Genomic DNA, 27,533 nt, shown 5'->3' on the forward strand with positions numbered 1-27,533 from the left:
CATCTGGCTCTGCCTCTCTGTGCCGAGCGCTGGCGATTGGAGTCACCCAGCCTTGTTCTAAGGCTGGGTACCGAGCTCCCGTCGCTGCCAACTGCGAGAGCCATCCCAAATTCAAACCCAGCCACTTCTGCCTGACAGAAGCACGGGTTTGAAGATGGACTTTAGTGGAAAAGGCCGGACCACGGAAGGGAAAGGTGAGGATAGGAAGGAGCTGAAAGGCTGAAGCCAAATGGAAAATTATCCCCCCAGATTTCAGGGAAAACTGATCCATGGTGGTCAGTGCTAGCTCTGTATCAGAGTAGGTGGCTGACAGCTACAGATGATCCTGCAAAGACTCCCACGGCATCCCAAAATTGTCTCATTAGTTTACGTTGCTTTCTCCTTTTTGACAGTGGCCAAATGACTCATATTGTCAGCCAAGACAGGGACTGTGGCAACAGCTTTTCCCAAATTGGAGGTGGTCATGAGATGCAAATCCTGTTGCTTTCTTTGCCACCAGTGTTGGCATCTATCAGTACAGATAAATTTCTCGTTCTTTCTCTGCTTGCTGATCGGGTCCAACATTGAGGATGGTATTATGGTGCTCTAGAAACACCAAAAAGTCCTGCCTGCTTGCTTAGATGTCTTTGGGGTTTGCAGAAATAGCAGTCACAGCTGTGTAGGTCTTTCCTGAGGATTCCCAGAAGGCCAAACTCATGAAGGAATATTTATCCCCCTTTATCATTGGAGCCTTCCACCGTTCCATTCAAACAATATTGAGTGCTAACGCATTATTGTTCCGAGTAATTAAATGCAGGCCAGCTTCATGAAAAAGAGAACCAAAGAAATTTTCTAAATAATTAAAAATTATTCCCCTCATGTGCCACACCTATTAGATGTGTAGATAATAATTGTGGGAGTTTACATAACTCAATTCTTCCCTTGTGAGCTTGGCTCAGCCTCACATAGAGGTGAATTTGGATCTGAGCTACTCTCTGTTGGGAGGAAGGGTCCTGTGGCAGCCCAGAGAGGCTGTGCTCATTGCCAGGGAACAGCTGTGCCCTGCATGTGCCCCCTGCAAGGAGCTGTGCTGCTGCCAGGGCCCCTGGAGCTTTAGGGCTGCTCAGCTGTGGGGCAGGGAGAGGAGCAGGGTTGTGCATGTGCAGCTGAGCCATTCCTGGAGAGCACAGGGCTCTGGGCTCCCTGCTGTCCCAGGGCAGCCCAGAGGCCAGGCTGTTCCTGTGCTAGATCTGGGGAAGTGTGGCAGGGTTTTCCCCCTGGCCTGCCTCAAGTGTCTGCCTGCAGGAGCATGTTTCCCTGTGTAGCTGTTAAGAAGTTTCCAGGAAACATATCCCATGAAATACAGAGCTTCAGATACTTTAGATTTTGAGGCGTCTGTTACATTTTTGGTCTCCACTTTGCAGGCCTCTCTGGCTACCCTCTTGCCAAGAAGTTTTCCCTGGCAAATCCCTCCATGCTCCTTCCCTCCAAGCCATTGCCTCCCGTCCAGAAGAGCTCTCCTTCTTCCACACCAAGTCAGATACCCAGCGGAGAGCAGGAGAATGGGAAAAATGGCAGCGGCTGGGATGAGTACAGGGTAAAAAAGGAAGAGCTGATTTCTGAGAGAAAAGGACCGAAGGTAAGTGGACCATGCAAAGTCCTGTGTAGTAAATTTTCTGTTTATGTGCTGTAGGCAGAGCTCTCAGACCATTTCATGTTTGTGACATGTTTCTGTTTATGTGCTGTAGGCAGAGCTCTCAGACCATTTCATGTTTGTGACATGAAATGACCCTTTCACTGAACCTTTCACTAACCTTTCACTGAAGTTTGAACAGGTTCCTATTTGGCATTTTAGCTGAGCCAGAAATGATGGGATACTAAGGATGGGTGTGCATCTGCACCCGCTGCTTCCAGCCCCCCTTCATGGCCATGGCAAGGGGATCCTGGAATAACTTGGGCAGGCAGAGAGCTTGCAGAGAGCAGCAGGGCAGGGAGCTCTGCTGAACTTCCTCAATGCCAGTGAGCCTGAGATGATGGATGTGTGGGAGCTGGAGAGCAGCGAGCATGGCGAGAGCTCAGCAGCATCTGGGCTCAAAGGCTGCTGGGGAACTGGAGGAGGGAAGGGCAGCAGCAGAAGGAATGAGGGGCTTGAGAAAAGCAGGTTTTGACATCCTGCAGAGAATGGCTTTGTGAGGCCATGGCTGGAGATCAGCACTGGCTGTGAGGCACCTTAGGGGCAGGGAGAGAACAGTGATCTAAACCCACTGCCATGCCATCCAAAGGCCAGTGGAGGCAGTGGCACCCCAGGACATCTTAATGCCAAATATGGGGATGCCAGCTGGGAAGGCAGTCATACTTAGAGAAAAGTGATGATGTGGGGAGAGGGGGCAAATCTGGGACGTGTTCTCTCCCTGACCTTCTCTATTTTCATTCGTCATCCTGGGCCAAGCTGCACCATCCATTTGACTTCTCTTGCCAGGTCCCAGTTGAGAGCATATCTAAAACTCTTGATACATGAATGGGGGCAAGGCTGGATGCATGATCTGAGCACTGTGTTTTACTCTTTCCAGGCTGCCTTGCCATATTCCATTGGCAGCGAAATGAAGAGGGGGTCCCTGGGACTGCCTTTGATCCCCCCAATACGCAAGGCAGGCAGTTCCACTGTTAGTAATGCTGCTGGGTCTCTGTGCAGCTCTCCCCAGCTGGATTTGCAGGAGTCCTGGGAGATGAGGTAAGCCAAGGTGTCTGCTGCTCCAGTGTGCTGATTACCTCACTCCGCCCATCTCACGTGATTATTTTGCACAGTCAGCTGTCCCCTGTATTTAGGCAAACCTCTGTGTATTCACCATTTTGCTCATCTATATAATGACGTATTACCATGTCATACCCAAGGGCTTTTGATCTGATCCTTCTTCTTGATAAACAAGGAGGTGTAATATCATTCTCAGGAGACAGCAGTGCTCTGACCACATGTAGCACGAGGCTGTCACCAGTGCAAGGCACAAGCAGGCAAAGTCAAACTTGAGCAGCAGTACAAAAGTAGCTGCCCTCCAGACAGACTCGTGTCTCAGCCCAGCAGCTCTTGCTGCTTCACAGAGACTGTAGGGGCCACTGGGCTCCAAAGGAGAGACAGCAGTGTTGGGGAGTTCTGATGCAAGTTGAAGAATGACTGCTGTGTTTCAGCCAGAGCTTGGCCAGATCTATGTGACTGCATCAACTGAAAGCTTAAGGACAATTAATCTGCCATGCACCCTTTTGGGTTTATGTGTTACATTTCTCCCTTCATCAGAGTGACCATGCCAAGAAGGTTTGCCTTCTTTCATGGTACACCCATTCCCTCCCTTCTCTTTCTGCCTCCTCATATGTTCTTTTGTCCTCCATTTTCTCCAGGCCAAGACCCAGCAGCAGAACACAAGAGAAGACCTCTGAAGATGCAGGTAGGTACAGGGCATGTCTGTCCTAGAATGACCATTGTATTCTTGACTCAGGGGCGACATTTGGAGAGCTGGGTTATGAACCATTGTTTTTAAAATTTCTTTAACTTCATTTCAATTCCATGATGGGCTTTGTGGATTCTCACGGAGCTCAGCCAGTGGGAGTGCGCTCTGGTGGTGCAGTGAAAATTCCTCCAATTTGCAGGCAGGAATAGGTTCATTTCTTCCAAGTCTTTCCGGCCATGTCCCTCTTTGTTGATTCCCTCCAAGCCATTGCCTCCAATCCATGAGAGATCTCCTTCCTCTAACACCAATGAAATGCTCAGCGTGGAGAAAGAGAACAAGAAAAATGGCACTTGCTATGATGATGAGCATAGAAGAAACCAGAATCAGAGTTCAGAAGAAAAATGTTATAAGGTAAGGAGACCAAACCAAGAGCTGTGCAGTAGATTTTAAGTTTATTTGCTGTAGGCAGAGCTGTGAGCCCTTTTCCTCTGCTGTGAGCCCAGGGAAGCAGCTGAGTTGAGCAAGAGCTCCAGCTGGACACTGCGCTTCAACCTGTCTTTGCAAGGGGTGTGAAGTGCAGACTTCTTGTCCTCAGCATGTATCAATAACAGGAGAGGTCTTTGAAAGGTTCCTGGGCTGTGTTGTGGCTCCTCTTGTGTCTTACGGCTGAGAAAACCCCAACAAGCAGTCAGGGCAGCTAAAGTTGTCTAATCTGCAGAGGCTGTCTTTCTAGACTGAGTAAACTGTGGGTATCTGTGAACCATCTCTGTGTCTGGGTGGTGTTTTCTGTCAGCTGTGTCTGCTTTGGATGGAAAAAGGTGCCAGTTGCAGTAGGCAGTCCTGCAAAGTCATTTCCAGATTGTCTCAGCTTTTGAGTTGGTGAGAGCCACACCCTTTGCACAGTTGTCTCTGATGCTATTTCCAGACTCCATCAGCTTATGGGCAGCTGTGTGCTCTGGCATGGCTTTGTCCAGAGGGAAGGGATGGGAGGTGGCCATGGAAAGAGCAGCCCAGAGCCCAGGCACACGATTGCCTTTGCAGCAGGGCCAGGACCTGCATTTCTTCTGGTTTGGCTGTGGGGTGCAGGAGGAGGCAGATGAACAACAGATTTGGTAGACACAATGTCCAATCAAAGGCTTGGCTACTTGATTTCAGCCTTGCAGAGAAAGGGCCCAGCGTATCCCTGAGAGGAACTGATGAGCCTTGCAGTGAACTTTGAACAGGTCCTGATTTGGCTGCTTAGCTGGGCCAGAAATTATGGGATACTAAGGATGGGTGTGCATCTACCCCTGCTGCCTCCTCCCCCCTTCATGGCCATGGAATGGGGGCCCTGGAATAACTTGGGCAGGCAGAGAGCTTGCAGAGAGCAGCAGGGCAGGGAGCTCTGCTGAACTTCCTCAATGCCAGTGAGGCTGAGATGATGGATGTGTGGGAGCTGGAGAGCAGCGAGCATGGCGAGAGCTCAGCAGCATCTGGGCTCAAAGGCTGCTGGGGAACTGGAGGAGGGAAGGGCAGCAGCAGAAGGAATGAGGGTCTTGAGAAAAGCAGGATTTGACATCCTGCAGAGAATGGCTTTGTGAGGCCATGGCTGGAGATCAGCACTGGCTGTGAGGCACCTTAGGGGCAGGGAGAGAACAGTGATCTAAACCCACTGCCATGCCATCCAAAAGGCCAGTGGAGGCAGTGGCACCTCAGAGCATCTTGATGTCAAACATGTGAAGGCTAGCTGGGAATGCAGCCATACTTGCAGAGGAGAGAGCATGAGGGGAGAGGTGTAAAATCTGGGACATCATCTCTCCCTCACCAGTTCCCTTTCCTAGGTGAAGTTTCCCTGTCCTGGGCCAAGGTGCTCTGTAAGTCTGGCTTTTCCTGCCAGATCCCAGTCAAATGCATAGCTAAATGTCTTGAGGCATGAAAGGAGGGAAGCCTGGATGCTTGATCTGAGCACTTTGTTCTTCTCTTTCAAGGATTCCTTGCTGTATTCCTTTGGTGGGTATATGAAGAAGGAATCATCGGGACTGCCTTTGATCCCCCCAATATGCAAGTCAGGCAGTCCCCCTGTGGGCAGTGCTGCAGGGTCCCTGCAAAGCTCTCTGCAGCTGGATTTGCAGGAGTCACAGAGGATGAGGTAAGCCAAGATGCCTGTTGCTCCAGTGTGCTGTTCACCTCACTCTTCCCTTCTTGTCTGGTTATTTTGCACAGCCATCTGTCTCCTGTATTTAGGCAAACTTCAGTGTATTCAATATTTTACCCATCCATGATGATCCAGCATAATGTCAAAACCCAACACCATATGCCATAAGAGCAGAGGTGGTGATGGGGAAGGGTAGGCAGGGCTTAAAAGCACCTCAGGAAGGGTCCTCTGCTGGACTTGGCTACTGAGACCCTCTGTAATTGTTGTGGTGACATTTGGGAGCTGTACTGCATGGCATAGGGTTCTGCAGGAGAATATGCTTGGGCAAATATTGGCTACTGGAGAAGTGTCTGCAAATTCAGGTTCTGCTTCTGCAAAGATCAGGTGTAACTTCACTGTGCCTGGGCTCCACAGTGAAATAAGATGCCAGATAAAGTTTGCAGTATAGATGTAAAATCTGATGTATAATCCAATCCAATTTTTATCTGAGCTCAAGATCAAAGACGGCAACGTGCTAGAGGAGAGACATAGCACTGTACCTGATGGAAAGATATTGGCTTGGATAGGCAAGAGAGAATGTAGCTGTTACTCTATCCGAGTGCTAACAATAAAGAAGGAGTCACAGAAGTATCATGCCAATTGTGAATCTTCGGTGGGGCTTTTTAAGGTGTGATCTGAATATCCTTCCCTAGCAGCTGAGTTGGAAACAGCCTTTCTTTTCTTGAAAGAGCCAGCAGGTGTACTATCATTTTCAGGAGAGAGCAGTGCTATGACCACATGTAGCACGAGGCTGTCACCAGTGTAAGGCATGGGCAGGAAAAGTCCAGCTTGGGCAGCAGTACAAAAGTAGCTGCCCTCCAGACTGACTCGTGTCTCAGCACAGCAGCTCTTGCGGCTTCACAGAGACTGTAGGGGCCACTGGGCTCCAAAAGGAGAGACAGCAGTGTTGGGGAGTTCTGATGCAAGTGGAAGAATGACTGCTGTGTTTCAGCCAAAGCTTGGCCAGCTCTGTGTGACTGAAGCAACTGAAAGCTTAAGGACAATTAATCAGCTTTGCATCCTCTTGGGTTTATGTGTTGCATTTCCTCCTTCATAGAAGGGCCCATGCTATAAAATTTTGCCTCCTTTCATGGTACACCCATTCCCTCCCTTCTCTTTCTACCTCCTCATATGTTCTTTTGTCCTCCATTTTCCAGGCCAAGACCCAGCAGCAGAAGCAAGGAGAACAACTCTGAAGATGCCGGTAGGTAGAGGGCATGTCTGTCTAAAACGACCATTGTAATTCTCACTAAGAGGTGATATTTGGAGAGCTTGTTTAAAAGCCATTCTTTCAAAAAATTTTTAAATTTGTTTAAATTCCTTGATGGGCTCTGTGGACTCTCTCAGATCCTACTCCATGGGGGAGTCCTCTGGTGGTGCAGTGACAATTCCTCCAGCGTGAGGTGTTGAGTGGTACTTGGGGGTCCTGGAAATGCAGCACTGGAAAACGATGCCTCCCTCTCTATCCTGCTCATTCTTTTTATCTCCCTGTAGCCTTTTTAGTGTCACAATTAGTAGGGAAAAAAATGGCATTTAGCAAGAAATGAGAAACGTTCCCACTCCTTCCACCTGCTCTTCAAGGACAAAAGCTTTCCTTGGGGCTGTTTCTGAGCTGAACCCTTTGAGATGTGATGGAGATTCATGGACATTGCCTGGTTTTGCACTGGGAGGAATAGAGAAACCTCATCTGACAGAAAGTCCTTTTGGATTTTCCAGTGAAGGAGAAGGAGACATCCAAATGGATGCAGCCTAGGCAGGGTGTGAGTTTGTCATCCTCTGACAGCACAAGCCCAAAGCCACCTGTGGCAGGTTCACAATGACAAATCTCTTCCCTGGCTGTCTCTGCCTGTGTCAGTGTTGCAGGCTGAGGCTGGGGCAGGAGATGCCTTCTGCCTTGTGCCTGTCCCTGCCTTGCCTGGTCCCTGACAAGTGGAATTGTGCCAGACAAAATGCTGTGTCTGCTGCATCTGGGTCAGGCAATGCTTTCAAGTTGGAAGCCTCATTGACACTGCTGTTGTTCCTTTGGCATCTCTGGGCGTGTAATGATAGGAGAGATGAGACTTGAAGAAATAATTCTGCTGATGCAGAGAAAGGGATCAGATCCCCTGGTTCCTTGGCTTAGGGTTAGTTCTGCCAAATCCTGTGTATGGCCCCTTGGAATGACTCCTTCATTGATGATCTGCATCTGGAATGCTGAATGCAGTTAGAGAGTTGTACTTCTCAGTAAGTAAGGTGACATTTTTATGGATTAATTCTGGACTAGAAATGACCTATCTCTTGAAACCTTACCTGTCTCACTTTTAGTACTGACTCCAACATTCTACAGGATGAAGGAATCCAGGTTTAAGACACTCATCCTGCTTGGCTGCCATATGATTTTATTCTCTGTGCAGCCATGTAAAGAACTAGTTCTCTTAATTCTATCTGCTCTGTTTGAGAGCATTTCAGAGTGACCTGCCCTCTGTTATTTCCATTAGGAATATAGTGAATTGACAGTATTAGCTAAATCAGAAATGTTTTGAGATAGGTCATGTTACTGTTGGGTTTGGGTGTCTCTGCAAAAAAAAAAAAAATATCAGGAAATAAACCCCTAGAAGAGTTAAGTAGAGCAAAAGTGGAACTCTGGCATGAGCACTTTGTTCCCTACAAATACTGTCTCACAGAATACTGGGCACATCTAATGGAGAAAGGAAAGCTTCCTTTGCATCTAACACGTGCTGCCATTGTTTGTGTCACAGAACTCCCTTTGTTGTAAAAAGTAATATAAAAATCCCAAAAATGCAAAACCCGACCTAGAATTCAGTGGGAAATACAGAAACAAAGGCCTTGAAAACTTCTTTTGAAAACAATTACTTCCTTGCTAGTGTCAGATTCCAGAGAGTACTGTGAATTTCCAACTGTTTGGATGGAAAGGGATCCTGTAGTAGTGAGGCAGCAATGGGCAGCACCTGAAGTAGTAGAACCCTTCTCTCTTGGCTTGCCAGCTCCATATTGTTCAGAGAAATTTAACTGATGCTCGTTTCATGAAAAATAAAAAACCAAGCAATTTTTTTCAGTAACTAAAATACACTTTGAATTCCTTACCCATTAAAATGGTTGATTATAAAGGCATGAGTTCAATTAACTGACTTCTTCTCTTGTACCTGGTTGACAGCGTCTTCTGAATCTACATCAAAACCCAAGAGAAAGGAGGAAAAGAGCTCTTGGTGCAAAATAGGACCTGGGATGCCTCTGTTCCCAAGGAAACTGGCTGATCTGTTCGGCTTGGAGACTCATGTGCCAGACCCTGGTCCTAGGAATGGTGGTCTGGGCTCCCGGCTGGCTCAGGGGGCCTTGGCCCAGGAACCCCAGCAGAGGCCACGGAGCAGTGCTGGCCCCAGAGTCACTGCCGGGGAGGACAAGGTGAAGGCTGAGCATGGCTCATCCTCCCACAGAGGTGAGGTTGGATCTGAGCTACTCTCTGTTGGGAGGAAGGGTCCTGTGGCAGCCCAGAGAGACTGTGCTCATTGCCAGGGAACAGTTGTGCCCTGCATGTGCCCCCTGCAAGGAGCTGTGCTGCTGCCAGGGCCCCTGGAGCTGTAGGGCTGCTCAGCTGTGGGGCAGGGAGAGGAGCAGGGTTGTGCATGTGCAGCTGAGCCATTCCTGGAGAGCACAGGGCTCTGGGCTCCCTGCTGTCCCAGGGCAGCCCAGAGGCCAGGCTCTTCCTGTGCTAGCCCTTGGGAAGTGGGAAGTGTGTCAGGGTTTTCCCCCTGGCCTGCCTCAAGTCTCTGCCTGCAGGAGCATGTTTCCCTGTGCAGCTATTTAGATGTTTCCAGGATAAGTGTCCCATGAAATATGGAGCTTGTGATACTTTAGATTGCATAGCAGCCTGTGTTACATTTTGTGTCTCCATTATGTTGGCCTGACTGGTAGCAGTGGTCCCAAGGAGGTTACCTTGGGATATGTATTTTCCCTGCCAACATACCAAATGCTTTTACTGCCCAAGGCCCTCCTTTCACAGAGCCCCTATCTAAGTCTCCATTTTATTATTACCCTAACCATTCTGCAGGGGCAAAACATCCTGATTTAAGAATTTTTTTTTTTTTTTTACTGCGTTGCCTCTTAATTTATCCACTGTGAATCTGTTGTATAGAATTGCAACTAGAAAATCAGCCTCTAGTCAGCCTGGCCTGATATTAGCCCAAGCTCATTCATTTAGAATGAAAATCCTTGGGGAAAATGAATTATCTAGTGACAAGTACACAATTTACGTTTGGGTAACACTCCTGAATTGCTCAGATTTTCTTTGAATGTCCTCTAAAATATTCCAACAAAGAGCAGAAAATGTTGATCTAAATTCATCTAGGTATTAGAACCGGGACTTCTTTCAGGAACTGGAAAGAGGCTGTTTACTAAAATCAGCATGAATAAGGGCAGATAAGAATCTCTGTCAAGAGCAATCTGCGTCTTTGCCCTTCTCTATCAGACACAGAGGTTCTCCAGCATGCATGGGCTGAGGCCTTTGTCATGCAGCAGGTTTCAGTCTGCTGGCCAGCAGAGTAATGTCATGTCTGCTGCCAGTAGCCCATCCCTTGGGAGAGGGTCTAGGCATTGTACCTGGCTGCTCTCAATCTCAATCTCTGTGTTTTAGGAGAGCTCTGCAGTCTGGAACCTGTCTTTCCTGTTGCCTGGCATGGCATTTTTGGGGACTTGAAGTCTGCCAGAGATTTACAGGAACCTTTGCTTCCATTCCCAGGCCTCCCACTGAGCCAGGCCAAGGAGACAGATCATCCCAGCAGTGCTGCTCTTACCAGGGACAAAGAGCTGAGGGACAGCTTGGAAAGGTGAGGGATAAGGGCAGGGATGAGCAGACTTCCTTTCCAGTGGCTGTTTAGTGCTTGGCCCTAAATGTCACTGAAAATCATAATAAAAAAAAAATCTTCCCCTCCTGGGGAATAGGGGATTCTCCTGGGAATATATTTGACAACTCCAGGGTAATTGCTTGGCCATTTCCAGTGGTGCCAGGATCACTGGTTTGGAGATGGTGCTAATGTCATGCCAGAAGTATTCTTTATGTGCAAAGGCTGTTTCAGAGAAGCTCTGAATGGCAGAGTAAGTTACATATTAGTGAATTTGGGCAAAGTGCATCCTTGGAAGCAGAGAAGCAAAGATTTTAATGTTGAGTGTAAGCAAGGCTGCAAAATCAAATGGGAGAGTTTGATTTTTCCTGCTTACCTTTGTGGCTGTATCTCACAGCCCTATCATTCTCAAGTTTTCTGCTCATAAACATCAATGATTCTGCAACTCGTTTTCACAAGACTCCTCATTTTGGTCTCATGGTCTCAGAGACCAAGTCCTTGAGAGCTGAGTCCTTCAGAAGCCAGGGAGTGAGAAACAGCTGCAATTGCTGGCCACGAGTCTTAAGCAACAGCTCATCAGCCCTCCTTGCTGGGTGTTGCACATGGTTTTCATTCTTCTGCCATGGCCTGTAGGAACTGAACTGCCTGCTCACTGGCCATGTGAGCTCTTCCTCTGTCTTGGAGCACTCCTATGACTTTCATGCTTCAAGTAGGGCTTCCTGACATAGGTTGCAGTTGCAGCAGTGTAAAATTATGGCACAGAAGTGTTCCACCTCACTGTGTGTAATTGCCAGGGTGAGGACTGGAGATATTCCTCTGAAACTATTGGGATGTACATGGAGCTGCATTGAAGCCTGTGGATTCTGTGCTCCTGATGAAATATTGTGTCTGGTTTGTGTGTCTCTGCTTACAGTCTATGATGTATTTCCATTGCACCTAGGTCCGTGCTGCATTGTGGAAGTTGGCTCAAGAGAACTTAGAGGCAAAAGACCTAGAGCATTTGGTGGAAGAGGTGAAGAAAAGGAGACAAAAGAAAAGATTCTTGCAGCTTCCTCCTAAGGCAGTTGAGCCTAGGCATGCAGCTGAAGCAAGTAAGTGGTGGCTACACTTGTGGTCCTTTTTGACCACCTGCTTGCCCTTTGCACATTGTTGCAATCAGATTGGGGGGCTGTTCTGCTTGCATCTGAGTTGAAGATTGCATTAGGGTTTAATTCTGTTTCCCAAAGAAAAATACAGAGGCATGAAGTGTCTTGCCCATGGCCTCACTGAGTCAGTAACAGAGTATCAGCTTCCCAGCTTCACCTCTAATATCTTTCAAAGTAGAAATATCTGTCTTGCAAAGTAAGAGGGCTGGGATGGCTCTGGGGCTTCAGACTCTCTCCTGCAGAGCAGCCTCCAGCAGGGAAGGTGAGGCCAAAAGAATGCTTTTCTACCAGGTTGCCACCTGGAAGAAACAAAATTAATCTCCTCCTGATGAAAACACCAGAGATCCTTCTCCTGCCACTCCCTGCTGAGGAGCTGGCGCTGTGGAGCTGTGCTGAAGCCCCAGCCAGGGTTTCTGTTGTAGCCCCAGGAGCAAGCAGCGTTCCCGACTGAATCCCGGCTGAGGGGCTCTGCCTGCAGGGCTGTGAGCACTGCCCGAGGGCGGCAGCAGGGCCCTTAGGAGGCAGCACTCAGCCCGAGGGCATCACGCAAGGCTGTCTGCACTTTCTTTGGGAACTTCCCCTGCCTGCCTCTGGAACAGGACAACAAAAGAAAAGCTATACTGCCTTTCCTCTTTTTCTTAGAGGAACCATCACCACAGTTTGATTTTAAGCTAGAAGAGGGGAGATTTAGTTTAGATATTAGGGAGAATATTTTTAAAATGAAGGGGATGAAAAGCTGGCAGAGTTTGCCCAGAGAAGCTGTTGTCAATCCATCCTTGAAGGTGTTCAAGGCCAGTTTACATGGGGCTCTGAGGAACCTGATGTAGTGAAGATGTCCCTGCTCACAGGGGCTGGACTAGATGGTGGTTAGAGGTGCCTTCCAACCCAAACTCTTCTAGGATTCTGTGATTCTGTGATCAATGTCCCATGTTAGTGCTGTACTTGGTATAAAGTGGTATACCACTCTTATACTCAAAGTTCTTTGGGATAACAAAGAGGTGTCACACAGCTCCGGTAAATATTCCGGCCCTTTCCATCGTTCCCCTGTCCAGCTGCCTCCACTTACAAGCTCCTCTGTGGTCCCTGCAGCCTTTAGCCCACTGCCTGTCAATGTCACAGCTCCTAGTATACAGAGAATACAGCCTGGTAGTGCCTTGAAGAAGAAGGTCTTGAGAAAACAGGACAACATGCCCCTACTGCCCAATAAGCCCATCATCCATGGGGATGGCAGCTTCCCATGCAGCTCCTCAGGTAAGCCTGCTCTGTAGCAGCTATTTCCTGCTTGGGTTTTTCCCAGCACAAGGAGCACAAGCTGCCTCCTGCCTCAGCCAGCACAGCTGGGATCTTGCATCCATAGCCCGTCCTGAGAATGAACAGCAAATCTACTTTTGAGTTACTCCAGTTTGGTAGTACCAGAGATTTGGTTCTTAGAGATCCATAGGAAAGTGGAGCTGAATAAAGTCGTAGTAAAGGCCTAAGCTCTGCCTTTTGCCCATCCCAACAGTCCAAACTACAGCATTGGTGCCAGGAGGCAGCTGTGACTGCAGGGATGAGCTGCAGGGCAGTCTGCCAGGGTGTGCTCACTGCACACCTACGAGTACCACCACCCTCAGGTGTCCACTCACCCTCTGGGCTCTCTGCCTGTGCTGCTGTCTGGCTCTGCAGCCAGCTGTCCTGCTATCCCAGCAAGGGTTGTGTCTGCATAGCCGTCAGCAGCGTGGTGCAGTTGTGCCTCTGCTCCCAGAAGTGCCCGATGGCTCCTTGCTCCTGCTGCCATCCCACAGCCTGCAATGCCAAGAGGGAACAAGCAGAGCCTCCTGTGTCACCCACCCAATACAGCAGCCGTATGTAGCTGATGACAGCCAGGAGGGGCTGCCTGGTGCTCCCAGGCTGTTTGCAGCAAATACACAGCAGATAGTCCCTAGTGGCTTTTGTCTCTCCTTTGTGGGTAGCCTGCCTATGCTGTGAGCCCAAGGAGGGTGAGATAAGGAGAAGGGAGCTAGGAATGATACTTGGAATGCTCTTTCCAAGCGATGCTACTTCCAAGTTCGGAATTGACCAGAATTAGCCTGACATGGCTCTCCATTCACAGTGAATCTGGATGTGTGTGTCTACATATTTCTGCAGTGCCATAACCGATGTCAGTGACTGGGGTACATCAGTGACACCCAGATTAGCTCCCATCTGAATATTTTTGATGGTATCATTTATCGTTCCTCCATACTTTGTGAGAACATGCAAGGTAACACAAAAACCCTCCAGAGTCTAGAACAGTTCATCTAGATTCTGTTCAATATTTATGCTCCATCATTTATACAGCTCAAATGCTGTCATCTATACATTAAAAATGAGCTTTTGAGTACATGATATGAAATTTTTGATTGACATTGTTTTTGATGACAAATGGATTTCATAAGAAATGCATTTATCATCTGAGTTTTCTCATTCCTTGTAAATTATTTTCTTTACCAAGAAAATTAAATCAATTTTAATTTAAGGCAAATCCAGATCAATTGATTAACAAGAGAGTCTGTCGGCCAGCAATGTGCATCTGTATTTGCATATTTTTATCCTCACAGTGCATCTGGAAGGCTTTTTTATCAACTGTCCAGTCTGGAAATTGCATTTTTCCACAAGAGAAAGCTTAGAAACTGTTGAGTTTGCAAACAAATCCATTAGATGACAAAAAAATTTCACCTCAGCATCTCTGAAATACAGCCAGTGTGTACCTCTGAAAGAGTAAGGATTCGTGATGCTTGGAAAGAACAAAATGCATAAATGACTCCGTTCCCAATAGTAGGCTAAAATGTATGTGCACTTAGCTGCATCTGTCTAGACTATTTGAAGCCAGTGGAAACAGAGGTCAGGTGTGAAGGGTCAGGTATGGCTGTTCCCTGGGCGTTGCTCCGTGGGGATTGAGCCGGGCCCAGCAGGGCTGGGTTGTTTCAGGCTTGGCTTGGTGCTGTCACGAGGCAGCTGCAGGTCTTTCCTCAGGGAGCTGCAGAGTGCCCGTGTCCTCAGTGCTGGGGGAAATCAGGGCGCTGAGACAAGAGAGGCCCCTGAGGGGTTCCCTCCTGGGCCAGCCAGTCCTGCTGTCGGCACTGTCTGGCAGGCAGTGGGGGCTCTGCGGCCTCAGGAACCTGCCACTGGCTGTGGCACCTGTGGCACTTGGGAGCTGGCGCCGTGGGGGCAATTGTCAGGTTCAGCCTGGAGCTGTGCCCAGCTGAGGGAGGCTGGGAGCAAGCAAGGAGCCCCAGGAGCCAGCCAGCAGGGAAGTCTCTGAGCCAGGGGCAGGGTGTGCCACACAGAACCCTGGCTGGGAGCTGGGGCTGCAGGCCGCGCCATGGCGGGGTGCCTTGCCCGGGGCTGCAGCGCCCACGGCCGACCCTCTCCTTACAGTGACCTCGCAGACGGCCACTGGGGCCAAGCGACGAGAGGAGCTGCCCCGTGGGCACAGGCAGAAGGACAGAGCCTTTTCAGACCCACAGCAGTCCTTGCAGGAGGCACTCTCCATGCTGGGCAGCGATGACTGGTAAGGAAGGCCCCGTTCCCTCGGTGACCCTCTTAGCGCTAAGGTCCCTCAGAAGTGTCTCTTGCTCGTGCCTCGGAGCGCCGAGAGCCCTGAGGGCCAAAGGGCACGGGTGAAACCACTGCAGAGCAGGGAGAGCATCAAGATGGGAGAGCAGCCTTTTCTTGGCCTTGCTCTGCAGCAGTGCTGCAGCTGCAGCAGGTCCGTGCTGTTTCCTCCCTTTGCCTGCTGCTCCATGGAGCTGCAAAGGAAAAGCTGAGGGAAGAGAGAAAGCTGTGGGATGAGATGATTTGCTGGCTGAAGGCAGAGGCAGGATGGCAGCAGTTTTGAGTGTAGAGATTTGGGTGCCTTGGGCTGCTGGCCCAGGGGGACTGAGTAAGATTCCTCTCTGCTCCCACTGCTGACAGCAATGGCAGGGACTCCTCCTGCATGTGAGCCCCAGAAACAGCTCCAGGGAGCTCCTCTTTCTGAGAAATGGACTGAGTTGTGCTTTCAAGTCCCTCAGCCTGCCTTTACTCCTGAAGGGCACATGGCAGAAGATAAGGAAAAAGAAATAAAATCCTCTAGGAATCTTGCACTTTTGGAATTCAGCTTTCCTTCTCACTGCTTCATATGGGCCTGAGATGTTTTGTCAATACTCACAATGGGTCCCAAAATCTCTACAGAGACAGAAGGAGGCCTAGAGGTGATAACCCTACAAATGTTAGGTGATATTGGTTATCTTTTTGATGTCTGAGTTAGCATCCACACACTGGTGAATGCTTCATTCCCACAGGGATAAGCATGAACAATTGGCCACAATGCATCTCCTTTGCTTTGCCCTTTCTCTTCTGCTTTCTCTTCCCCATTTCTCTTTGGTGCCCTGTGAGGTGCAGAGAGCTTCTGCAGGTGTGGGGGGCCCTGATGACACTCAGGGGTTCCCGTGGGATCAGTCGCCAGCCCTGTGCTGCAGCCCTGATGCCTCACACACCTTCCTGAGGCTGAGGGCCTGCACAAAGCACGTGCTGAGAGAGGGAATTGTTTGCACCTTTTAAATAACATGTTGATGTTGTGGGGTTTGTTTTAGGTAGGAGGATTCTGGGAAAAGCCAGAGTTCCAACAGTTCTTGCCTAGGGGTGGAATTGTAATCTTCTGGGACATCCTGCTGTGGTTTTGGGGAATGTGTGAGGTGGAGTGGAGTGGGTGACACACAGACGTAGACTGAAGAATGAAAACTCAGCTGCAGAGTGGCAGTGCAGACTCTCAGTGCTGAACTGCCTGCTGGGGCTGACAAAGAAGGAAAATGTCCCAGGAACAGCCCAATGCGACAGTGTCTCAGGGACAGCTACAGGGAGGTGACAAGAAGCAGCAGCATGGCCTGGCCTCACAGCTTATATGAAGCAGTGACAGAGGGACTTCATAGCAGAGATTTTCAGAAATGCCACAAAATGAAGACTCTGAAAGCCCTCTCTTTGCCTCTTGGATTTGTGTATGCTTTTGACAGCCACAGCATCCTGAGACAATGTGTTCCATGATTTCATTAATTATTCCTTGAAAAGCACCTGCCATGGTTTGACTGAGCTGCCTGCCTGGTCATTTCGAGGGTGCTGCCTAGTTCTTGGGTAGAGAGAAAAATCAATCTTTTTGGTACTTGCCTTTCAGGGAACTGAAGGAGAAGGGACTCTTCAACATCAAACACCTGGCTGAGTCCCATCCAGAAGTCCTGCTTTCCAGATTTCATGACATTTGCTTGGCAGTTACCAGCGAGGTGAGAACATTGCTCTGAATCGTCCCCCATCCTTCATACATGGCTTGTAGAGTAGATAGGTGCTTGTTCCATCTCCATGTGTGCTCAGGGACTGCCTTCATTTCTAGTTTTAGACCTTCTATTTCTAATGTCTGTCAGCTATCTGTAGGATCTGTGTGTACATGCAGCTGTATTTACTGGCAGGTCAGGTGTCTGGCTCTTGTCTTTGAGTGTGGTGCCATTATCATGCAAGGCAGAAACTGAGACACTAATGACATTATATGGCAGAGTCCCAATCTCTGCCCAAGCTGTAACTGAACATTGCAAATGAGGCTGTAGATCTGAGCCTGTGTTTTCTGTTTCCTGTCTGAGAGCTTCAACTGCTGATGTTGCTTTCTGGAACAGGGGGACCTGACACTTTTATCTTTATGACTTCTGCCTTTATGTTTTGAAAGCAGCCCTGGTTTTAATTTTCCAGTGAAAGAGCCTAAAATCAACGTAGTGCATATTTTAGATAGGTTATATATAATACTTTGGTGAAATTTCTTTTTAAGTATGCAGTAAGCAGGTGTGCAGCCAGAAATTGGTGCCAGAGTAAGTGCCTTTCTGTGCTTGTGCTCTCCTGCCCTTCCTGTGCTTTTATCATCCTCTGGACACAGTGGGATGTGATGTCATTTCCTGGGACTTCTGTTGAAGACAACTGGTTTTCTTTCCAAGGTGATTCTCATATTTCCCCTCACGATTTCCCCAGGTGACCAACCTGCGGTCCAAGGTGTCCTGTTCTGCAATTGTCACTCTGGGAGAGATCTTTGCCATCTTGAAGAAGAACATGGACTCTGAGGTGGATGAGGTTGCTCCTGTCCTTCTCCAGATGGTGCACAACTCCCCAGAGTTTGTTCAGAAGGCAGCCCGTCAGAGCCTGGGGATGATGGTGGAGAATGTGACTCCTGCACGAGCAATGAATGCTCTCATGGACAGGGGAGTCAAGTAGGTTCTTCTTCTTTTAGTGATGTTCTTCACCTTCTAGTGTGTGGGTGAGAGAAGGGATGAGGGAAAGAATGGGAATGCTGGGAGGGAAGAGTCTTGTATCTTGCATCCTATGTGAACTCAGGGACTTGATATCCGATCAACCTCGTTTCTTTCCTCTTGTCACCTGCTTCTGCCCTCCTGTAGCCCATTACTTCTGAGAATCACAGAACTGTAAAATACAGGGAGTTGGAAGGGGCCCATCAGGACCATCGAATCCAGCTCCTGGCCTTGCACAGAACAGCCCAAGGGGCACACCCTGTGTGCCTGAGATTGTTGTCCAAATGCTCCTTCAACTCTGTCAGGCTTGGTGCTGTGACCACTGCCCTGGGGAGCCTGTTGCAGGGCCCAAGCACCCTCTGGGTGAAAAACCTTTTCCTAATATCCAAACAAAAGCTCCTCTCATGCAGCTTCCTGCTTTTTCCTGGGGTTCTCACAGTCTGTCAGAGTTTCCTGGATGTGGTGAATGGTGGGGAAGTGAAAGGGCCTGCAAAGGCTAAGGATAGAGCCTTGTGCTTTTGTGGGAAGAGGGACAATTGCAATTGCAGCTGTGAGTGCTGTTGCATATTTTGCAGCGCTAAGCACAGAGGCCCTAGTGAAATCCACATATCCTCATGATTCCATTAGCCTGAGAAAGAAGGAGGGTCCTTGCTGGGGTGTGAAGCACGTGGGGGAGAGTGTGCTGGGTCTGGCACAGCCTGCACAGCAGGTGCAGCTGCTGCCAAAGGAATCTTGTATGAGTGTCCCGCCTTTCCAGCTCTACTTTCTATTCAAAATGATGTTTCATGGTAGCCTTGAGATGATGAATCACTTTCCAGGCACCTTCACAGGCCAAGTGCCATGGGACAGCTGAAGCAAATGCTGCCCTAAGTGTTGGTGCTGGGCCTGATAGTTCCCAAGAGACAGTGTCTAGAACAGGACAACGTGGCTAAACTGACTGGCACCCTTTCCTCACTTTGCATAGGGTAAAACACTCAGATGTATCCCTTGCCAAGCTTTACAAAAGAAACAGGCTGCATTGCTGGATATTCCACAACCTCACGCCCCACAGCATGTTTTTCCAGCATTTGTTTTTTCCCAGAGGTCTGCAGATTTGGGGATGAAAGAGTGAAAAGAGCCTGATCCTGCTGCAGCTCTGTGTACTGGATGCCCTCTGATGGGTCTGCATGAATTGTTCTTAACTTCTAAAGAATTCATCTGTGATCTATTACTTTAATCTTTCTCTGAGAAAATACTCTGAAAGAAATGGAGTATCAGATAGTGCAGGGAGACTGAATTCCTCCCTCTTCCGTGCAGGCAGTCCTTCTGCACAATGCTGACTTAGTGTTTATCTGAGGACAGAACCTTCTGCAGGTGTCTGAAGCTGCAGGGAGAACCCAGGCTCCTTCCCCCAGCAGGGCAAGGGAGCATGCTCTGGCCAAGGCCTGTGCTGCTGCTGCTCCTTGTCCCTGTGTCCCAGGGTTTGCTCTCTCCTTCCCAGGAGCCGCTACACCCAGGCGCGGAAGTGTGCGGCCGAACTCCTCCTGTCCTTGGTGGAGAAAATGGGAGTCACCAAGCTCGCAGGCACCCCCAGGGCTGAGAGGCTGGCACAAGTGGCAGGGAAACTGGCTCAGGACCGTCACCAGGACACAAGGTAATAATCTTCATTTCACCTCCTAAAGCAGGTGTCATGGTTTGAGCCTGGCGCAATGCTCGTGCCCCCATGAGAATGCTTCTTTCCCTGGTATCTACTGTGAGATGTGATCAGAGACAGAGCAGAGCAGGCTCCAATATAAGATTGAAAGAAAAAAACTTTATTAACTTAAAACTACAAGGAAAAAAACACAAAACACAGGATGAAAACCTTCTAAATTTCCTCCTCTTCCCCCCACTAAATTTCTAATTCCATTACCACCCTTTAGATAATCAATTCTCAATTCTTCGAGAAGAGAGGAGTCTTTCTTGCACCACAGACTTCCCCAGGAAACAGTCAAAACTTCTCGTGTTTCCGTGTCACGTGTGGCACCGCCCGGAGAACATTTGCCGTCGTGACTTCTTCCTTCCATGTCCAGTGCTCTCACAACTGCACAGTGACCAGAGCTGCTTCTAAGGTTTTTCCCTTTAAGGATGCTTTGTCCAGTTCCAAAAGGAGCACAGTCCATCTCCTTTTCGGACACCTGTCCCCCCCAAATTTACCCCCCTGGTGCTGAGGGGTCTCTTGAACAGAGATCATCTTCCTCTTCTTCTTCTTTGAAGACGGAGGGCACCACCACCACCCTCCTCACCCGTCATCTCTGTTCACATACTTTCACATCACTGAACTCTCCTGCCTCCCCCTAGAATGCAGTGTCTGTGTCACAGGAACTCAAGGGTTCTGCCATGGCCATTCAAGAAAAAGTCCAGCCAAAGGCCACTCCATCATCTCCTCTCACCTAGGATTCTTCTCAACTTCTCTCAATGTCTTTCACTTGCCCATTTTCTTGCTATCTCACTCTATCTCATCCACTTCAGGAAGAATCAGCATTTGCAAGGTTTTCATCATCTCAAGAAGGGTTAAAAATCCCAGGCTCTGCTGGTTTGGTTCATGAACTCCCACGGCTGGCTGCCCTGCTGGGCACCCCCCCCTTCTCTCTCATGCCAGCCGTGCTATCCCAGGCACAGCTGCTCTCTCTCTCTCTCTCTCTCTCTCCCGGGGTGGGGGAATGGCGGATGGCTGCCCGAAGCCTCGCAGTGCAGGGCTCCTCCACCTTTCGGCCCAGGCCTGGCCTACCTCCCTCCGGCTGCATGGCTCCCCTCCTCGCCCCACCCAGCTCGGAGCCGGGCAGGGGAAGGTCTGTTCTCCTCTAAGACCGGAACCCAAAGAGAGTTTCTCCTGGGAGTTCACAGCTTTTAACCCCCTGTGTTCTCAGAGGCGTATCCATGCCCTCAGTGGACAAACCAGGTGCCAATATTAAAATCTGAACACCAACTGGCGTGACCACACCAACCCAAAAAAAATCCCTCATTTCCTCTCAAACCACGACAGGAGGAAAACCGTTTTGTGTTTGGCTTTAAAGGCAAAACCACAAAAGAGTGGAAACTAAAGGAAATAATAAGGGACTTCTCTGTGTGGCTAGGGGTCATAGAATCATGGAATATGATGAGTTGGAAGGAGCCTATCAGGGTCATCAAGTCCAGCTCCTGGCCGGGTGCCGGACAGCCCAAGAGTCACTCCATGTGCCTGAGAGCATTGTCCAAACATTTCTTGAGCTCTCTCAGGCTTGGTGCTGTGACCACTGCTCTGGGTTGCCTGGGGAAATGACTGTACTGGGTAACCTGAGGTTGGCCAACAAGAAGGAGCATTGCCAACTTGCTGTGACTTGAAGAATTCTTTACTGAGATCAAAAGAGCGCTCAGATTAGCCAGTCCAACAGTTTTGGTTGGCCTTAAGTGCACAAGAGAAAACCAAAGTGTTGGCTAAGGTTCATCACTGAAGGATCCCAAACATCTGTTTCTCATGACAAGTTTTCTAGAAATATTTCAGGGATCTTTAGCCAATGTATTCAGTCTTTCTAAACCCTTTCTGCAGATTTCTACAATGCTGTTATCTGTGCCTCAGTGACCTTCAAATTTCTTCTTGAAGAAAACCGAGTTTTCCTAGTGGCAAAATTAACCCAAACCACCAAAATCCCCTTACTTTGATAATGAAATTCCCATTAAAAGCTGCCAAGAACACCAGAGCAACTAGCTGCACCTGTGCATACATAGAGTATAGAATAATCAAAAGCAAGGATGAGGTAGTTTTCTCCTGGCTTCCCTGCCAGTCAAAGAAAGGTAAATTACTGTGCAATGGCAGCAGGACACTGCTAACAGGCTCTGACAACAAAGCAGATGTGTTTTGCTTGTTCCCTGGGAACACCCCCAGTTTCAGAGAGGAATGGTATTTTTCTCTTGCCCCACATTCTTCTCTTGCCTCTTGTGTTCAGCTGCAGCACTGTGCAGTGTCAAGTGAGGTAAATCTTCCTCTTTGCTGAGTAGGTAGTGCCTTCTCATGCAAGGATTACACCTGATGTGTTTAAGGTATCAGCCTCTTCTGTTAACACTCTTCCTTGGTTCACTGTTCTTTTGTTTCCTTCCTGCCTCCCTCTCTCTCTTCCTCACTTCCTTCCATCCTTCCTCAGGCATTATGGACAGGAGATGGTGAAGATGTTGCTGAATAACCAAAAATTTAAAATGCTCCTGGAACAATCTCTTTCCACCCATGACCTGGAAGATATCCTGACAAGAATTAGGAGGAAAGTAAGTGCCTGGCAGGAGGAATGTTTCCATTATGCAAGTACTGCCACTGCTAATACAAGATCAAACATACCCAATGTGTCTTTATCTCATTCCTCTCCTGCTAAATCATTTTGCTCCTGGGAATGAGCTGTAAATCCTCAGCCTATTCATCTGCAGGCCACAGAGGAACTGATATTATTAAGGGAAAAGTGGGGATTTGAAGATTTTAAATATCAATTACCGAGAGGAGAGGGAAAGAGGAGAAAATGGTTTTACATTTAAGTGAAAGCCCCCACCACACTCTCCTTACTCTGCCCCCAGGAAAGCAATTAAGTGAGAAAAGTAGATAACAGAGTCATTGCAAAAGTCACCAGAAGTAGTAGTACCAAGAAAAAATTCCAAATATACAAAAGATGTCCAAGTCAATCCTAGTTACTACAATTGCTGTCTCTCTTTTGGGAATACGGCTCTGCTGTCAAGCCCTGTGGAGCTGGAGGAAGCTTGGTGAATTCAGCAGCATCCAGTGGGAAATCTTGTGCTTTTTTGGGGGGGATTTTATTGCTTTTTATTGACATTTTATAAAGGATTGCACCTTTCTGCAGGCACAGGGAGAGTGAGGGTTGAACCAAATCAACTTTCAACACAATGGGCCAACTGCCAAAGAGTCCAATTTCTTCTGCTGCTTCCTTTAAGACCTCTCAGTGCCTATCAGTTTGCATTATTCCCATTTATGCCCAAGACTAATGAATTTGGGAATTTAGACTGCTGCTCAGTGTGGTAGCACCCATAACCTGCCTTGGGCTATTGCAAACCAAGAGTTGACATCACTGAATCTCTGGTCTGTTTATTTCTGTAAGTTAGGAAATGTTTCCCTAAACCTTGGTAGCAGTGATCCTGGTTCTAACTTGTGTTTTAAGCAGGGAATTTCCTATTTTATATTCGGAAGATCCATGGGGTTTCTTCTATCTTTGTAGGGGATGGAAAACCAGAAGGGTGAACGCCCATGTGTCAAGGAGCCGGTGAAGGAGAGGAAGGATGGCTTAAAGGAGCCCCAGGCCACATTGCCTTCTAGCAAACGGTATTGAGCACTTCTGTCAGATGTGACCAAGCACATGACAAGCTTTACATTCCTCTTCTTCCTCAGGCAAATCTTTCTGCTGGAGATGACCAGTGCCAGAGATTGTTTCCTTTCCCTACAAATGCTCTAGGATAAAAAATGTCAACTTCTGCATTGTGTTGAACACAACTTCTCTGCAGGGTTTTCCACAAAAATTGGGTGACAAAAAGACACCCATTGGTTGCAGCTCAGATGATCCAGTGCAGTGACAAGGGCAGTGTGGTAGAGGCTAGGAGTGGGCCAAGTCTCTGAGACTTGGCCCTCTCCTAGGGCCAAGACAAGTAAATTCAACTAGTTTTTTTGTTTTTGGTTTTTTTTTTTAATCCAAGTGGAGTCTTTTCAGACCGGTGTTTTAAAGAGAAGTGCCTGTCTAGAAGCAAGATGCCATTCCCCAAACAAGCAGTTCCCATCCATGTGGTTTGGCCTGGCTGATTCATGGTTTTCTTACCCTGAAACAGTACAAAGTTTTGAGTAGTAGGAGCAAGTCAATTCCTGAGCAACTTTGGTCAACAGGTGTTTCAACGTGGACTTTTTGGTCTTGGTATCCCTGTCCTTCATAGAGTTTGCTTGTTGGACAGCATGTTTGGTTGATTTCCCCCTGTGCTGCAATCAGCATTTAAGACACAAATTTAGTCCTTGCTGTCTCTTCATGCCAGTGGCAGAGCTACTTGTACCTGTCCTCCTCTGATAACAGAGGGGATTTCTTTAGCTCTGTCCTGCTCAGCAGTGGCAGGAAGTGACCACATGCCTCAGTAGCATGGCTAGCATCTTCCCATGCTCATGGAAGAGACAGGTTGATCCAAGAGGATTATTCCCAGTGGAATTCTTAAGCTGTGCATCTAGTCTCTAGGGAAGCAAACAAAATGGGAGTGTAGTTCTGGCATGTCTGGCTTCTGTTTCTATCTCTGTCTCCTGATTTTCTGGATCCTTCAGCTATGCCCCTGTTCATCTGTTCAGATGCATCTGAGCTACTTTTCTAGATTGTCATGCCTGGTGTAGAGACACTTCTCCAGAGTGATGAGTTTCCTTATAGTAAGGCACACACGTCCCATATGAGCAGGCATTTAAACTTGGAAGTAGTGTCTCCCTACAAAGCAATGTGTGCCTGGGAAGGCATCTGAAGATAGATCAGATGCATCTCATCCTTGGTTTTCCTGAGTTAGCAGTGATGAGAATGTCACTTGCAGATTGTCTCCCATAATGATTGTCATGGTCCATGTTGTCCTTCAGAGCTTCATGATTTTCTAGGTTGAAATCACATCATTAGGAAAGCTCCTCAAGATGTTTGGCTCAAAATTAACTGAAGGCATATTACCACCAACAGGTCCTAATTTGGCTTTGTTTTCCAGGGTGAAATCTACCTCTGACCGATGCCTCCTCCACCGTCCAAAAGCCCAGGTCACGTTACCTGCAGCTGTGGAAGGAATGGAGTCACTCCAGAAGCTTTACCATCTCCTGGAAGCCAAGCGGTTTCAGGCACGGATGGAAGGAGTGGCACTCCTCCTAGATCTGTGCAAAACCAGCCCCCAGCTGATCTCCAGTAACATTTTCCAAGTATGTAGCTTATCTTCATTGCTCCTTTCATTTAGCTCCTTTCCCAAGCTGTAGAAATAAGGTTAATTCAGTGTGTCTTGGCACTACATCCTGGGTGTTTGGGACAGGCTGGTCCCTCTTACCCAGACAGATTTAATTCAGGTCCAGACTTCAGGACAAGTGTATTTGTCTGGCAGGTGCCCATTGCTGCTGTTGATCAGATGATGGCAGAATTTTCTGCTGGTGTAGCTGCTGCTGTCTCCTACTCCCGGTTGGGTGAAGGGAATCTGGCCACTGAAAGCATGGCAGGTTTTCTCTAGACCCAAGAGGGGTTTGCATGGGGAAGAAAAGTATCAGACTGAGTTGGTTTAAACCCAGGTTTTTTTGAAGAATACTTCAGTAACTCCATCGTGTCTTGCACAGGCACAACTCTTGACTATTCATTTCCATCCTCATCCCTATTCCTCATCCCTATTCCACCATAAAGACAGTGCTCATCCTTCTTGCAGGGTCCTTTTTTTCTCTTTGGAAAAGGAGGAAAACAGCTAAGGACAGATCTATCCTTTCTCCTCCCAGTAGCTGCTTTTTTTCCCTTTTTTCCAGAAAATGGTGCCAGATAGCGTGGCTGTCAAGGGACTGAACCTGCCCTAATGAGAGCTGTAGAGCACATTACATTTCAGAAGTCCACCTGTTAGTTAGAGAAATGGTCTGGATCCTGGAAGAGTTGACCAGAGGCCTGTCCTTCTCCAGACACAGGTTCTGAGACAGACAAAAGGAAACTTAGATCTCCTCCAGCCATAGTTTTGCCAAAATCATAACTGGCCTCAGTACTTGAGGCAACTTTATGGAAAAATGGGCATGGTAAATATCTGCTTCCACACTTTGAAAGCAAAGGTAGCTATTTGAATTTATAAATGGAATTGATTTAATGATTTGTAGGTGGAGAGAAACCATAGGAGCTATTCTGGCCCCAACCAAAGCTCTTAAAAACATGAGAAAATCTTTCCAGCAGCATCAGGCTGCACAACCATTCCAGTGAGTGGCCCACAGGAAAACAGGTGAAATTGTGCAAGCAAGGGCTGACCTGACAGAAAGGATCACTTTCATCTTTTATATTGCTGAGTGCTTCATTCCCTCTTCAAACAAGGTAATTTTAATCCAGCTTTCATGTTGTTTGTTCTCTTCACAGATTTTAGATTATTTTGTCCTGAGAATAAATGACACCCACAAGAAAGTGAAGCAGAAGGCGCTGGAGGTGCTGGCAGAAATGACAGGACTCCTGGAAGATGCCCTGAACCCGGTGATGGTCCGTTTGGTGGAGGGAATAACAAAGAACCTGAACTCAAAGGATCCCGGGGTTCATGCTGCAGCTGTGAACGCATTGGACAGATGTGTTGTTCATTTGGGTAAGGCTGAGCCCTGGCATGGACTCTCCTCAGCTGTGTCTCTGTCTCTCCCACACAAGAGAGCGCTGAGTGCCTTGGGAGCTGTTGTTGTCTGTGGAATGTGCAGCAGCACTTCCCAACAGTCCCAGAAGCCCTTGGCTCTGTGCTGCTGGTCTGAAGAGAAAGTCCTGGACTACAGCTTTCCTGCAATTCAGAGGCAAAGGGGTTTTGGAGTTTGCTTGGGCCCCGTCTGACTTCCCAAATGAAAAGCTTTGCTGTTGGCATGAAGGGACACCGGCCCATCAGAGCTTCTGCAAAGCAGCCACCTGGAAGGCTCCACTTAAGAGGCATTTGCTGCCTATTTCCCACCTTTCTTCTTTGTCTTCTTTTGTCAAGGGGGAACTGATGATTCACCAAGTTCATTTCTTTAGAACAAACAGGTCTAAATCCAGCTGTCAATGATGCCTTCTTCCACATGTTGTTTGGCATGGAGCAAGATGGCAATAGCAAATACCTGCCTAGGCAAGGGCTGCTGTAAATTCCTTTGCCACACAGATTTATGTCAGCTCTGAAAATGCCACACTGGGGGAATATGCCTGAAAAATGGAGTGTTGAAGAGGCAGGTCATCAGGGGAAGTTTCCACTTTCTCCACCTCAGCTGCTCTGGAACTCACAAACTGCCTGAGTCAGTGCCTTTCTGTGTCCCAAGTATGGGCTTCTTCCTTTGTGCTCTGGGATGCAAAACCCTTTCACTGCTTCCATGGGACTGAACTCTTGAGGGCCCTGATGTGAAATGTTTTAACATGGCTCCTGGGACAGCAGACAACTTTGGATTTACAAATGTGAAAGGAGAGCTTTTCTTTTGGAATTTAAACTTTTCCAAGTAGGCTGGAAGGAAAGAAGAAAATAATTCAAAAATCAGCAGAAATTGACTTTATTGTATAAAATGGGGTTGCCCCTGCCCTTTCCCACCCCACTGTCCTTTCTCCTATGCCCTCAGAAGAGTGAGCAGAGACGTGTGTTTTACTTGTAGATGAAGTATCACTGATGAAAGAGCTCAGCCACCAATGGAGCCAACTGAGTGGCCAAGCTCTGCTGGAGGTCACGGAGCGTATCACAGGTATGGCCTCCCCTTCTAAGCCAAGAGGTCTCTGAGGGAGTATTTACAGGGAATGCCTGTGAACAGACAGCAGAGTAGCTCCTCCATATCAGGAGGTGCTGAGCTTGTCCCTCCTGCCCAATAGCCAAGGCAGGTGTATTTGGCAGGCTTTCCCTGGCTGTTGCAGGGCTGTGCAGCATCTGAGATGGAGGCAGAGCTCGGCCTCGGGGCTGAGCTCTCACTGGGGCTCTTCTCAAGTTCCATAGTGACCAATGTCTTGAACTGCATTTAAACTCAAATGAAGTCC

The 27,533-nt window shown here is 48.2% G+C and overlaps 2 protein-coding genes across 3 annotated transcripts in view; one reads left to right on the forward strand and one right to left on the reverse strand.

The window, feature by feature from the left end:
• Nucleotides 1-27,533, reverse strand: part of LOC103821325 (serine/arginine-rich splicing factor 7) — a 1,055,603-nt gene that overhangs the window by 704,006 nt on the left and 324,064 nt on the right. The gene's annotated exons all lie outside the window — the stretch shown is intronic.
• LOC127059375 (TOG array regulator of axonemal microtubules protein 2-like) overlaps nucleotides 1-27,533 on the forward strand; it is a 30,850-nt gene that overhangs the window by 1,973 nt on the left and 1,344 nt on the right. The window contains exons 2-12 of the mRNA XM_050972171.1: nucleotides 1,404-1,618; nucleotides 2,550-2,710; nucleotides 3,370-3,416; nucleotides 12,665-12,826; nucleotides 14,975-15,107; nucleotides 16,746-16,851; nucleotides 17,582-17,817; nucleotides 19,337-19,489; nucleotides 24,559-24,763; nucleotides 25,932-26,148; nucleotides 27,161-27,247. Of these exons, the coding sequence (XP_050828128.1) occupies nucleotides 1,404-1,618; nucleotides 2,550-2,710; nucleotides 3,370-3,416; nucleotides 12,665-12,826; nucleotides 14,975-15,107; nucleotides 16,746-16,851; nucleotides 17,582-17,817; nucleotides 19,337-19,489; nucleotides 24,559-24,763; nucleotides 25,932-26,148; nucleotides 27,161-27,247 (1,722 nt within the window). The remainder of the gene's footprint in view (nucleotides 1-1,403; nucleotides 1,619-2,549; nucleotides 2,711-3,369; nucleotides 3,417-12,664; nucleotides 12,827-14,974; nucleotides 15,108-16,745; nucleotides 16,852-17,581; nucleotides 17,818-19,336; nucleotides 19,490-24,558; nucleotides 24,764-25,931; nucleotides 26,149-27,160; nucleotides 27,248-27,533) is intronic.

This window comes from Serinus canaria, chromosome 3 (genome assembly GCF_022539315.1).
Source record: "Serinus canaria isolate serCan28SL12 chromosome 3, serCan2020, whole genome shotgun sequence".
NCBI lineage: Eukaryota > Metazoa > Chordata > Aves > Passeriformes > Fringillidae > Serinus > Serinus canaria.